At 40.1% G+C, this 14,176-nt stretch overlaps 1 protein-coding gene across 2 annotated transcripts in view; it reads left to right on the forward strand.

The window, feature by feature from the left end:
- PLB1 (phospholipase B1) overlaps positions 1 to 14,176 on the forward strand; it is an 89,977-nt gene that overhangs the window by 40,760 nt on the left and 35,041 nt on the right. Inside the window, exons 29-40 of one of the 2 annotated variants that reach the window (XM_088052877.1) lie at positions 129 to 200; positions 816 to 875; positions 1,298 to 1,358; positions 2,074 to 2,132; positions 3,924 to 3,991; positions 4,974 to 5,017; positions 6,220 to 6,328; positions 10,036 to 10,087; positions 10,232 to 10,312; positions 11,388 to 11,462; positions 13,085 to 13,185; positions 14,009 to 14,090. In XM_088052877.1, the coding sequence (XP_087909003.1) occupies positions 129 to 200; positions 816 to 875; positions 1,298 to 1,358; positions 2,074 to 2,132; positions 3,924 to 3,991; positions 4,974 to 5,017; positions 6,220 to 6,328; positions 10,036 to 10,087; positions 10,232 to 10,312; positions 11,388 to 11,462; positions 13,085 to 13,185; positions 14,009 to 14,090 (864 nt within the window). The remainder of the gene's footprint in view (positions 1 to 128; positions 201 to 815; positions 876 to 1,297; positions 1,359 to 2,073; positions 2,133 to 3,923; positions 3,992 to 4,973; positions 5,018 to 6,219; positions 6,329 to 10,035; positions 10,088 to 10,231; positions 10,313 to 11,387; positions 11,463 to 13,084; positions 13,186 to 14,008; positions 14,091 to 14,176) is intronic. The other variant, XM_014261369.2, reaches the window with a different exon arrangement.

Raw genomic sequence — 14,176 nt, forward strand, 5'->3', positions numbered from 1 at the left:
GTTGCCAGCATTGGTGCCATGCCCTGCAGTTGTCTTGCTGTGCTGCAGAGGTGGTTTCATTTCAAAATCACCCATTGCTCTCTTGTACTCATCTGCTTTTTCTCTGTGCATCCCCTTTCCTCCCCCAGCTGGAGCCTGTAGGGAAGAAGACAGATAGTCAGCACATAGAAGATGAGATTATCCTCAAATGTCCATCCGAGGTAAGTTACAAGGGTGTTTGTGTTTATGTGGAGGTCCTGGGGGTCTGTCTGAGCCTTTACCCAGTGCCTAGAGCTTTGTCTCTGTGAGAGTGGTTTGCTCCATCCCACACAGTTTATGCCACTGCCACCGAGAACACTCGCCCAGGAGATGATGGAGGGCAAGCAGGAGTAAACTTCCTCATGGTCACACATCACAGCTGGCCAAAACACAAAGGGTATTTGGCCTACCTAAGCAAGATCATCAAGTATCCACACTGAATGGCAGAGCTTCAGTGGAGGGAAACAGTGCAATGATGCTACCAGTCAGCATAGCTCTGCAGGATTCACTTGGAATACCTTGCAGTGGGGCCACAAGCCTCTTGTGAACCACACACAGAGGGGTCCTGAGTGTATTCTCTATCTTCTGTTCTAAAAATATAACCCAGATTTACACTGTTGCTACACAGGTTTTAAAAAGGCTTTTTATTTATTTATTTATATATTTTTAATCCCTGGGTCTTATTTGCATCAAGCTGCTAATCATCTATAGATATCTGAGAACTGAAGTTTGGGGAATGGAAATCTCTGTGTGCTCCTCTGATGCTTTGCATTGATTCAGATTGCCTTGTTTTGTAGGCTGAGCCATTCCTGAGGACATATAAGAACAGTAATTACACATACCCTAACCAAACTCCAGTAAGTGTCAACATCACCATCCCAGTGTTACTCTGCTGCATCTGTTTCTGTATTGTAACCAAATGAGTTATGTTCTGCAGCACAGGGGAAATCAGTCTTTGGCCAAAGGGGCCTGGGAGGTTGAGTGCATGGCACAGAGCAGGGAAGTACTCCCTGAATTAGACAAAATGCATCAGAAAACACCTGTAAGAACATGTGCTCAAACAGCACTGTTATCAGTACAGGATGCTTCACTCTTCTGAGTTCTTCTGACTCATCAGTCATAATTGAATATTACTATAGAACTGAGCAACCAAGACCTGTCTAGTTAATTACATGCTAAAGTGGTTCCAGTTTATCCACCTGGCCTCTGCTGGGAAGATCCTAGTTACTACTGACTGTATTTGTAGCCAAATGCTGTTCAGCTTTCTTTTTCTCTTTAGAATTATGGAAGCCAGCTGCTATGTGAGGACAGGTCTCCATCTTCCCCTCCTGCAACTTCAGGTAGTCTTTCCTGTTTTACATTAAGAGGTTGAATTACCTTCAGCTGTCATTCAAGATGAGTGTTAATTTTTTTCTCCTGAAATGGTTGCTGGACTGTGAAAAACATTGCTCAGAAAGGATGTCATGTTTTTCAGCAGATGCTTAACAGATACAATGCCACATTGTCACACAAGGTAGCATTCTAAGTAGCTTCACTGAACTCATTGCCAGTGGAGAACTTCAAAATAACTTGTGATAAAATCCAAATTTGAGTGCTGACGTAGCTTGTAAGCTATTCCACCTAAATGTCATGGAAAGAAACGGGAAATACAGGTTCATTCATGTTACTGAATTTAGCAGTATTTGCTCTTTCAAATAACTTCATATTGTCATTTCCTGAGTCTTTCTATATATTGTGCTGTTCCTGCTTTGTGTAATTCTGCATTGTTTTACCTTCAGTTTGGTGCTGGATATTGTTTGCCACTTATTGTTATTTGCTCCTTGCTCTTCTGTCCTTTTGGTAGCGATGTTAACCACTGTAATACTGAATAATATGCATATGTTGGTGCTGCAATCACAAGAGATGAGCTGGAAAGGACTTCTGATTTATCACTTCAGTATTGCAAAAACAATGTGACAGAGCATCACAATGCATAGTGACATATTTCACATACACAGTAGAGAAAAAAAATAGTTATTTCCTAATAAGGTTCAACAGTATCTCTTTCCTTTGCAGTGCATTCCCTAAAGCCAGCTGATGTGAAAATTGTTGCAGCCCTTGGGGATTCTTTGACGGTAAGAAGATAGCTTTTTTACTGTTCGCTTGGTAAAACAACAAACATGTGCCTGCTCCAGTGGAGGGGAAATAGCTATTGTACCCAGAAGCAAAGATCTGTCCATTCATGGATGATAATAGATCTAGCAGCTAGATTAAGAAAGAAGGTGTCAGTCTTCCAATGCTCTGTTCCCCTCCCCCCCTTCACATGCTTTTGAATTCAGGCAAAAACACAGGTAAATCCTTTAAAGAGGTGCCTAGATAGTTTGCTGAATTGAAGGCAGAGGAGATCAGATGCTGTTGAAATGAATGGGACATAGCACAAGGCTTAAGTTACTGTGCTTTTCAATGTTTTTTCCTGAATAGGAATGGACTGATGAGCCTGTTCTTCAGCCTTGGTTCTTTCAGGAACAAAATGCAACAAAATGGTGTTGGATAATAGCATTTTAATGATTTTAGCATTAATGAGATAAGGAAGCATGGGGTGAGAGTCCTCTGGCTCAATGCATTTCAGAAGATATTCAGTAATTTTATTGTGCCTGTTTTAACTCTTAACTGATTATTTGATCACAATACAGTTCTTGCTGCAGATGACTATCTTTGGTAGTCAAGAAGGAATATATTTCAAAATCCAGACACCCTATATTCCAGTTACGCCTTTCTGCCTTATGTTTTCATACTGGTCGAAGATTGAAATTCTATATCCAGGTCAAAGAAAACACTGGACAGAAAGATGTTATTAGAACATAGTTTTATCTGAATCTGAGCCTTAACAACAAACACATGTGTACAAACCATGAGCCCTTTACAACTCTCTGGCAGACGTGTTGCTACAACTCCTACACACAGGATGCTACTGAAATAAATAGAAGCACTTTGATGTAAACCTGCAGTGTTAACAAATAGAAGATATTCTGTATATGGTTGTGATTGCTGTAGAGCCCTGCAGGTCTTTCTGCTTCTAAGTGTAGTCTGTAGGAATAAAATCTGCTTTCATAGAACATTCAGTGGTGTATTGCTGTCTCAGAGCTGCATTTGGGCTGTGCATAGTTATTCTGAACACCAACCTTCTGTTATTTCAGTGAAGTTTATACACAGAAAAAAATGTAGTATTGTGGTTTAATCTAAGGTAGCAGCAAATAGGCTGCCTGGTCTTGTATGGTACTGAAATATTAACTTGCACCTAGATTTAGAATGAAACTATACAATCATAGCTGTCAGGAACTCTGCTTCTGAATTTTGGAGGTGTTTTAGAAGGGTAGCTTGCCTCTTTCTTCAGGTTAAGTGTAGAGAGTGCTTCCTCCTTGCTCCAGTTCTGCTATAAATCTTTCAATTTAGCACAATGGTTTTCAAACTAGAGTATATGAATTATGGTGCTTCTTTCTTATACATACTTACTTTCTTTGCTGAGTTCATGTAGTGTTTCATATCATTAGCCAGAAAGTTTTGTGTGTTTGATTGAGATGTTTTCATCATTGTTGAGTAATGTAACCATAACAGAGTTAGTTAGCTCATCTAGACCCATGTCTTTGTTCCACAGCTCCATCATACATTGTGTGTCATTTATACAATATGATACTTGTAAATAATTATGAAAGGTATTGTTGTGTTCTTCAGGAGAAAGGTTTGGGAAAAGCCAGATACCTTTTAAAGCTTTATAAGACATCCACTCAATTAAAAAGTAAATAAAACAACCATGTAATTCTGTTTAGATTAGTAAATTGTATTTGTTTATGTATTTGTATTACAAGTTACTATTGCATTAGTAACTGTGCTTTTATTTTATTTGGTTAATGAAAAATAATGTCTAGGCTGGCACAGGAATTGCCTCAGGTACCCTCCAGGATATGACCACTCAATACTGGGGACTGTCTTGGAGGTAAGTCTTCAGCCAAGAGATGTGTTTTGGGTCTCTCAGCTGTCAGAAAGCTGAAAAAAGGTTACTTCTCAGGCTAGCATTTCTTGAAATGTTGAGTGTCTTGAAGGCGTATCAAGATCCAGCATTTGTCATTAGGGTAGCTTGACAGAAAGCATTTTCAGCAGTGGATTTTAAGCAAGCTTTTTGATATCTCTCATGCTTTCATTTTTGTCTGCCTTTTGTCTGCCTGCAACTGTTTGTATTTTTATGTTGGGATGTCAGGTTGGAAATCTACAAAACAAATTAGAACTGGCTGGTTTTAGGACTTCTTCTCAAAGTTTTCTATTTCTAAACTTTTTGTAGTGTCATGGAAAATTTTTTGGCCAGAGAACTTTTGCCACATATAGCAACAGACAGTCATAAAAGACTAAATTGTTTTGCTGTTGTGATATAGCTCTACTGATATTGACTGAAGCAGGTCTGTGCTGTACTAAAGCCTCTGTGTAAGCTGGAGTGTGGCCTCAGTATGTCCTGTCAACACAAAAGCTGGAGAAATTTATCCCTGTACAGAAAGCAGGAGCAAGAAGCTACTGCTGAAGTTCTCTTGTCATTCGAGGGCTGTGTTTGGTGTTGCCTTAGAGGAGCTTCATGAGGCTGGAATGGGCCTCAAAGTTGACCTTCTAATCTGCAGTACTTAAGGCATGATCATTGGAGTATGAAGCTATGTCAAGCATTTTTCTACCACTTGCTAAATGATTGACTATACCCCTGTACATCTGCAAGAGCATTAAATCTTTCTGATAAGCATCTTCACCACTGAAACCTCACCTATTCTCCCCAACAGCACTTCCACTTCTGTCCTCTCCATGGATTCTGATAGAATGATAGTTACCAAATTAATAACCCTTTGCTTTTCCTCATGATGTGTGCCAGGTTTTCACTTTTTTCATTGTCTGTGTCCCGATAAGAGATGAATCACTGGGATTTTTCTTTCTCATTTTAGTATTGGAGGAGATGAGTCGTTGGAGAATGTGACAACTCTACCTAGTAAGTAAATGCTTTGCTAGATATAAATGGCAAGATTGAGGAGATGCAGTGGACTCATTTCTGATAGATTTATAGAAAGCTTTTAAGTATCTCAAAGCTGCTTTAGTGTAATTAACAAGAACTATCTTTAAAAGAAAGAGTATCCTACAATTAAAAAATAAAAAGTTGCCTTCATCAGTGAAGCTGAGAGCAGATAGAAATTCCCTTACTTTCTTTTCCCTCTCCCTTTTCAACTCTTTGGTGAGTAGTATTTGAATTTCTAAATAACCTTGCTATGTCCATGCTCTTGATGTACTTAACATTTGCTTTTAATAAATATTCCATCACAAATTTTCCAAACAAAATATTTGCATAGAGTAGACCTCTTCGGTAAATAAAGCTGCCTCATACATGTAACCTGAAAGGAATTTTAACTTTCTCTTCACTGAAACCTGCAATTTTATATAGCTCAGTCTATTGTTAATGTAAAGCCACTCGAGTTTCAATTTGGATCAGCTGTAATAATAAACTTCCATTTGAAGAGGGCCAGTAAACTGTTCATTTGTGTGTTGACCATTGTTTTAAGCAGAATGTAACAGGAGTATAATTAGAATAAGCAATTATTTGATTCATTGAGTTCTATTACATTTGATAAAGCCCTATTAAAATGTGGTTAAGCTCAGTCTTTGAAGCAGATTTTATAGTTTACAATATGGTCATGTTCACTCTCAGCTATAACTTACTCTGTCAAGTTCTTTTGGAAGCTACTATGGAGAACATGAGAACCATGCATCTGAGGCATTGTTCTTCATATTTGTCAGTAGTATGAGGTTTTGCCTAGCAGTGAAGAGACCTAGATGCTTTAGCTGAAGAGCAGCTCTGGCTGGGTTGAAAGATCCATCACACTCCATAAAGTCAACATCATATGACTGAGAATTGTATTTTAGGCTTTAACCACTAAACATGAGAGAAAACTGCATACAGTAGTCCTCAATTCTGCTCATCTTATCTGTTGGTGTCAGTGCAGGGCACTGCAAGCACACTGCTGTCTGAGTCACTGCAGATGGTGATCCCTCTCCCCACTGCTTAGTGAATCCATCTAATTGACCAGCTGCAGCTGTCCTGTCAGAGAGAAAAACTGTGGCAGTGCTGGTGTGTTCTAGTCCCTGTAGACAGGGAGCAGCTGGAGTCTTTTTGCCTTCATTGCCACCTTTGTTTTTCAGACATCTTTCGAGAATTCAATGTTATGATCATGGGTTACTCAACTGGTGCCAAGGGTGAGAATGATTCCAATGCATTCCTTAACCAGGCGGTTCCTGGAGCACAGGCTGAGTACGTAGCTTTTTGTTTTACATTTGCAGGTGATGGATGCTTCATCTAATTGGCTTTCAACTGTCTCATGTGCTGTCACAACTTGCTTTAAAGAGCAAGCAAAACCGGTTGAGTTAGAGTAGAAATTGGCTCAAGACATGTTAAACATATGGATTTATTTCAAAACTGGACTTTCAAATGAAACCAGCAGTCCTGATTATGAAATCCACAAACAAGAATCTGGCAGAAACAGTTTTGAGGTTTCTACTCTTCGTGTTCAACATCTATTCATTTATCTATTTATCAGTCAATAAATCTCTGAGAATGTGAATGTTTTTTAGAAATTAAACATGTAAGGAACTGATAAAGAGAAACTAGGAATAAAACAGGATGAAATCTTATGTAATTCTGGCCTCAGGTTTCTGGATAAGCAAGAAGGAGCGGACAGGAGAGAGATGGGGAAAAACCAGTTTGGAATCTTAAGAAAAGAGAATTACTAATAGTAATACAGGGGTTTTGGTGTATTGCAGACCTGGTGCAGTTGGAGCCAGTTCTTCCAACTTAATAAGGATTGTAATGTCTTGCAGTCACCTGTATTTGGCTCTTCGCTTTTAGTGACACCTGGGAAGCTGAGTGAGTTGAGCATTGCTATATTGCTTATCCTAGAAATCCCTTTATTCAAAATCAGTGCTGTTTAATTAACAAAACAGATGGCTGCTTGAATTCAGTCATAGTTTGGGCACAGAATCTGGCAGACCATACCTGGATTTGACATTGTGAATTGCTGTTACCCAGACCTTAAGTAGTTTGTTTAAAGAAAAATTCATCTTGCTTCCCAAAGGAGTCTTGGAAGTGAAGTTAAGAAGCCAAGAGATGTGTTTGTGTTTGCTATATCTAAGCAAAGATTATTAGGATTCATCAGGGTTTTTTTATTGCTCTCCTGGAGGCCTTGTGTAACTTCTGACTAATTCTGCTAACCTTAGTAAATACTTGGATTTCCTGACAGAAATAGGGTGCTAGGTCCCCTGCTATATTCTACAGCCCCCACAGAACTGAAAGAAGGCATTTTTTTACCTGATGATGACTGAATGTAACTGTGTATGTCAGTGAAATGTGCATCAGCCATCAATGAGTATTTATTAACATACTGTATGCAGCATATATCCAGTTAACTCCAGTTTTTGCTTGTTTCTTTTTGCACAAAAGAAAGAGGGGTGCCTGTCTCATATTTTTTATCAGCTAAATCCTAAAAGAGTCTTTTTGTTTTGGTGGGAGGACTTGAAGCAGGATACAGAGTCTAAGTCACCATTATGACTCGAGGCAGCTTGTATCAGCAACTGAGGCATTGCTATTAAATAGCTATTTGTTAGCTGTTTGAAATCAGTTGATGGATGCTAGTCTAATGAAAATTGCCTACTTCATCTATACCAATTAGTTTTCTCTCTTCCCCTGCAAGTGACTGGACTGGATAACATGATGAAATAGAGCTGTCTTTGTTTTGTAACCATGTTTTGTAAATATTCAGCAAGGAGACACAGACAACAATCATGCCAGATTTCTGCTTGTCTTCTGTTGTTTCTCTATCTCATAACTCTCTGCAGAAAGTTATGCAAAAGTAAAGTCCTGTAAAATACTATCCCTGAGCTCTGAGATACTTCTTTTGGTGTTCTGTTCTATGTTTTGGCTCTTGATGTACCTGAGAAGATTAATTCATCGTAGTCAAGCATTGAAATGTATTGCAACATAAGGAAACGTTTCTCCTGCTTTAGGTATTTGGCCCTGGAATGATGATGCAATCAGCATTTATTCTTCATCAGCCCAAACCACCCATTTTCCAGTGATTCACAGGGCAAAAAAAGTCCATCAGCTACTGCTGGTATTTAAGAACTGTTGTCTGGCTTGTCTTGCTCTATGGTGCTAATCTGGAAAGTGCTTTCCAGAGGTGCTGGGACATTTCTGAATTCAGATAATTTTCCAGCCTTACCACCTTATAGAAGCCAAGTGTAAGGGTTTCTTAAAATGTAATCCATGGCTGATTTGAAGTGCTCTTTATTGAACTAGGTGAAAATGTAGTAATGCAGATCTCATACATCAAAGTGTTCCTAAGCCTATCTGCATTTGTTGCCAAAGTGCTTAAGTATGTACTAGATTTAAGGATAGATCTGAATAATGTTGCTGAAGCAAAGCCTGGCTGAGGTCTCTGATTTCATGTGGGGGAAAAAAAAAAAAAGACGTTAAGAATTTAAGAGTGAGAGGAGAAAACAGTTGACAGGAATTGTGAATATCTGTATTTTCCCCATTAGCAAACTGTTTCCATTGGTCAAGATCTAAATTTGGTTGAAACTGCAGTACGGGCAGTTTCAACTGCCACTGGCACTACTTCATTCAAGATGTTATTGGACCTTGCTGACTGCATTGGCTCAGGATGCATCAGCACCCCACTGATTGTATGAGAAATCAAATATGTTGTGGACTGTCAGCTCAATAAGTTGTGTTTTCCTCTCTGTCAATATTGAAGATGATGTCCTAGCTTAGGGGTTTCCACAGTAAGATCATGAGAAATTGTGACCACTTGTGGCTTGTGATAGCTTTGGGATATAAATAAGTAGGTCATTACATAGGACAAGGGTAATAGTGATAAGAACTACTACATGTACACAGTATCTGTGTCACAAGTAGATGTATGACAGGGCTCATTCCTCAGTAGATGCTCCCATGCTAGTGATAGATCAGTATTCAGCTGGACAAAGGTGATGAGAAACCTCTCTTCTTCCTACAGTAAATAAAGGATTGCAAAGGGAACCTGAACTTTGGTTGCTATACAAAACAAGTGTCATGCTTATTTATGTCAGTTGATATGCTCCCAGAAATGATAGCTAGCCAGTGTCTTTAACAAGAGCCTGGAGGGAGATGCAGCTCATTTTGAACCACAGACCTGCCTGGAAGGTCAATGCTTTCTGACCCCATTCCTCTCCCTCTCCTCTGAAGACCAACCTGTCAGGGCAGTCAAACAAAGCTGAAGCATTCAGCCTACGAAACTCAAAACTCTTTGCACTTTAGATATCTATCTGTGTGTATATATATATATATATATATATATATGTGTATGTACAGAAAAGAGAGTCCTCATCTGGCTGTTGGAAAACAGCAAGGCTGTCACCTTAATTTGTCTGAGTCATCTTGAAACTTTCTTGGATTTTTAATTGCCCTGAAAAAGTGGTGTGCACAGAGCTGTTTCACACAGTGTGTAGTTATGTACTGATTCTGGGTCCAGGCTACAAAAATGAGGAGGGTGAGCTCTGAAACCTATGTTTTCCAAGGACATGTTGCTCAAGTGGTCAGCTGAGTATTGAGACTGGGGATTCCCTTGTTTTAGTCTACAAGGAATAGACTGATAGCAGCCTAGCTCTGCAGAGGCTCTCTGCTTACAACTGTTGCCATATCTGGCTTTTCAGCAGTTTTGGGTGCTAAACACTGTGACAGGAGCTGGACTTCTGGTTCCAGATTAATAACTGAACTTGAGTAAAATCTGTATTTAAGTTTGATTTGATGTTGATTTTATTACCAAATGTGAACCTGTAATTTGATCACAGCAACATGAGTACTGTACTGTGTCCTCATTCAGCCCTTCTGGTATCTGACAGCTTGATTTGAGATGTCTGAAGCATGGTAATGTTGTTCTGTCAATACAGGTGTTATTAGAACTCACTAGTTATCCTTCTTTTCAGGCACTTGCCAGCCCAAGCAAGAAGTCTTGTGAGTCTTATGAAAACTGATCAGGTAAATTTTCTGGGATTCCTGTAAAGTTACAGCATGAATAGGAATAGATGTTGCTTCACACAACAGATCCCCCGTCAATTACACCATGTGCATATCACAAAGTTAGAGAAATTCAGACTCATTATTTTCTTCTTTATTGCACAGAGAATTGACTTCAGTGCTGACTGGAAGCTCATAACAGTGCATATTGGAGCCAATGATCTGTGCAACTATTGCAAAGACCCTGTGAGTAGTGGTACTGGTTATCTGAAGCTGTGGTGTCAGTATAGAAACACCTCAAGAGAAATCATAAAGCCTTCACGGAGATAACATGAGTTATATATGGGCTGCTGTATGTTTTGACAGGGGCTGTTGCTGGCAGTACCCTGATATAAAAACTTAGCAGGAAAAGATTAGGATGGTTTTCTCTGGCTAACTCCAGGATAAGAACCACTGGTTTGGCCGCTGTTTTTTGACTGTGAGCAAAAAAATGGAAAGGAAGAAATTACTCATTCCTCTGTTGTGGTAACTGTTCTGCTGCTAGCTTGACCTCTTTAGACGTCCAAGAATGGTAGTGGTAGTTCAAAGTGGTGCAACCCTACAATTGTCACCATGCCATAACTCACAGTGTAGAGAGGTGCTAGGAACTGGTGAGGTATATATATGAGGGAAGTTGCTGCAGTGCTGTCTTATTTGAATGTTGTGGAGAAGCCTTTAGGGCTGCCATAAGTAGATCATGGGAGTTGAGTGGGAAGGCGGCAGGGAGAGGCCACTTTTCACTGCCAGCTCTCACTCTCTTGCTTTTAATATGCTCACTTCTTATGAGCATTTTCAATTCTCCTGCAGCCCCTTGTGCTTGAGAAATGTGCTTCTTTTGCAGGAGCCTTGCTAAGCATCTTTGCTGCTGCTGCCAAGTTTTATAGCCTTATTTATAGTTATGACCTTGACTAGCAATGATTTCACCTAATTTTATGAGTTATCAGCTGGCTGTGAGCATTCTTATGTCTGCTTGGTTTATGCTATTCAGCATGCATTCAGATTAGGTTTCTTCCTGCATTTTTACATGAAGGGTCCAGTGGATTTGGGTTAAATATGCTGCTACTCAACAAGGTTTATTTTAAATCCAAAATTTCACGGAGTCTCCCTATGTTTTGGATTAATTGCTATGTTTAAAATCTCCAGTCTCTAGAAAGAAGCAAGAACATCCTCCTGACCACAGTATTGTAGGGCAGAAAAGGAAGTGAATTAATGTGATTCTCCATCCTCCCAACCTAAATTCCTTGTGTCTCCATTTGACAGTAATCTCTTCTGTTTCTATCAGGATCACTACTCAGCTGGGAATTACACCAAAAGGATTCAAGAAACTCTTGATATTCTGCACAAGGAGGAAAGTACTGTGAAATTATCCCAGCATTCTAGCTCACACTGAGACATGACTGACTAATGCTAGCCCTTCTGTTTGTTTGATTTTGTTGGGCATTTTTGCATTCTCGTACCAAACTGTCCTAGTTTAGGGCAAATTAGGGAGTAAAACTCCAAATGGGGATTTCCTCAGGGAAATGTCCCCTCCCCACCCCTGGTCCGGAAAAGGGAAGAAAAAAAAAAAAAAAAAAAAAAAAAAAATTCTTGGAGAGAAGTGGAAAAAGCTGTTTATTTAACAGAAATTGAATAATATTAAATAATAAAACCTCTTGCTGTTCGATGGGATGGCAAATCTAGGAAGAAAAGTCCTTTTCATGTGGTGTAGCTCGGCTCGCTCAGGTTCCTTATCAGTCCTTTTGGCACTGGAAAGTGCCGAGGCCCAGGCCCCGGTGGGCCACAGGCGTGAGCTCCCGGGGTTTGGCTGGGTGTTCAGTCCAGAGCAGGCTTGCACAGATCCAAGAGGAAAAAAAAGGAGGGAAAAAAAACAAAGGTCCAGGGAACTCCTCTACCTCAGCTAGCTAAAACTAACTAAAAGCCAGAGAGAAGCTCTGTCCCGCTGTCTGTCTGTGCTGCAGACACCACAGTCCAGGCGCAGGATGTGTGGGAGTGATGTTTTTCCTTAACACAAACTGCGCGCTTCTTCTTCCCCCTCTCTTGCTCTCAAAGCCAGTCTTAAAGGTGCAGAACTTAATATATAACATAAACCAGACGATTGGGGATACCAGTATCATAAAGTCACCCCAGGACATTCCACCCCTTATCCCCATATCGTCAACTTATTATCAAAATTAATATATATATATTTTAACCCAACAACACATACATTATATACAGACAAGGGCATTCATGCATGATCTTCACCCAACCATCAGATTGATGAGGTACACATTGTGTTGTTCCATCTTTCCGCATTATCCACCATGTGCACCCCGGTCCCTGAGCAAAAACAACCCCACTAATGGGTTTGTCTGCACTCGAAGTAGAATTGATCCAAACTGTCTTTCCTAACAAACCTCTGAGATGTACTGCTGGGACTTTGTCTCCGTCTACTATATGCAGGGGCTCGGACTGGGCTGGGCCTGCTCGATTGGTGGAACCTCGGGTATTAACTATCCAGGTGGCCTTTGCTAGATGCTGCTCCCAATTTTTGAAAGATCCCCCACCCAACGCTTTCAAGGTGGTCTTTATCAGTCTATTGTACCTCTCCACTTTCCCCTCAGCAGGTGCATGGTAGGGGATATGGTACACCCACTCAATGCTTGTTCCCTAGCCCAGGTATATAGTCACCCCAGGACACAAACATATGCTATTGACTTCTACATAAAACATTTTCTTTCGTCTTGTCTATCTGCAATAGTGAGACGCAGTCTGAAATGACAGATAGTAACACTGAGCATGGTGTGGGAAAAGAATCAAAAGCTGAGTTGGGGGAGTTTGGTGGAGGATTTGTTGCTTTTTTTATTATTTTTAATTTTTTATCCTTCCAATGGTGAAGAAAGGGAAGGGGTGTCAAATGGCTGGACTTTGGAGTAAAATAAATGCACTATGGCCTTTGTAACCATCTTTTTCTAAACCAAATTCTGACTTACCTTTCAGGTTCCAAAAGCTCTAGTGAGTCTGGTTGATGTGGCAGACATCCTCCCTCTGAGACATTTATTTGTGGACTCTCCAGATCAGTGCCCCACTTATTTGGCAGAGTAAGGCTTGTTTGACTTCCTTTTGTACTAAATGTGTTCTCATTCCATGCTTCTCATAATTTGAACTGATGTTTAAAAGTAGCAGCACAGGCCTATGGACTTCCCATGCAGTACTGACATCACCCTGCCTGATGGCATTTCCTTCTCTTGGCTTTGACATGTTTTCCAGATCTAGAACTGTACATAATGTACATTTCAAAGGCTAGGGTTAAAGTTACTGATACAGGGTTCTTCAAGATGGGGTTGAAGTGCACAAACATTTAGATTTGCAGGCCTTTAATTTGCAGGAACATGATGTATTTGAGGAGTAGACGGGTTTCCCCTGTTTCTGAGGCTTTAGTGCAATGGGTAATTTGCATTCTTTGCTGACCTTTGAGAGACAAACTCTCTGTCTTGGAAATGCAAAAGGAATTGTTGATTGGAAATGTATCAGCTCAGAAGTAAAACAGGAAGTACATTTCAAAGACCTGTTTTCTAGTTCCTCAGGGGCTCTGTTGTGCACCTCTGTCTGTCTGCAGGGTCTTTGGATGCCAGGGTGTAATTAATGAAACAAACTACCCTCTGTGCAGTGTGCAGTACTTCAATACATCTGGGTGTGAAACCAAAGTTACTTCAAGTAGTATCATTCATGTGAGGCAGAAAATAAGACTAAGGTTTGAAATTACAATAGCAAGGATGATAAGATGCTTTCACAAAGACATGATTGTACAGATTCCCTTATTACATTCATGTAGTGAGGGCATTGGATGACAAAGGGTGGCATCTGTATTGTCACATGTTTAACTCTCTCTATTCTTGTTTTCTCCTCTAACCTCCCCCACAGTTATCTGTGTAGCTGTGTTCTCACAGGAGAAGAAAACTCAGAAAATTTAACAATGGTGAGGGGCGCCATCAAAGCTTACCAGGTATAACTATTAAGAGTGGTACAGTTACTGTATTTCCAGTAGAGGTGAGCTCTTGATTACCAAGCAACATATCATATCCATATTTT

This window comes from Pseudopodoces humilis, chromosome 3 (assembly GCF_049639895.1).
Source record: "Pseudopodoces humilis isolate 2021_Gansu_Grassland_sample_001 chromosome 3, ASM4963989v1, whole genome shotgun sequence".
Classification (NCBI taxonomy): Eukaryota; Metazoa; Chordata; class Aves; order Passeriformes; family Paridae; genus Pseudopodoces; species Pseudopodoces humilis.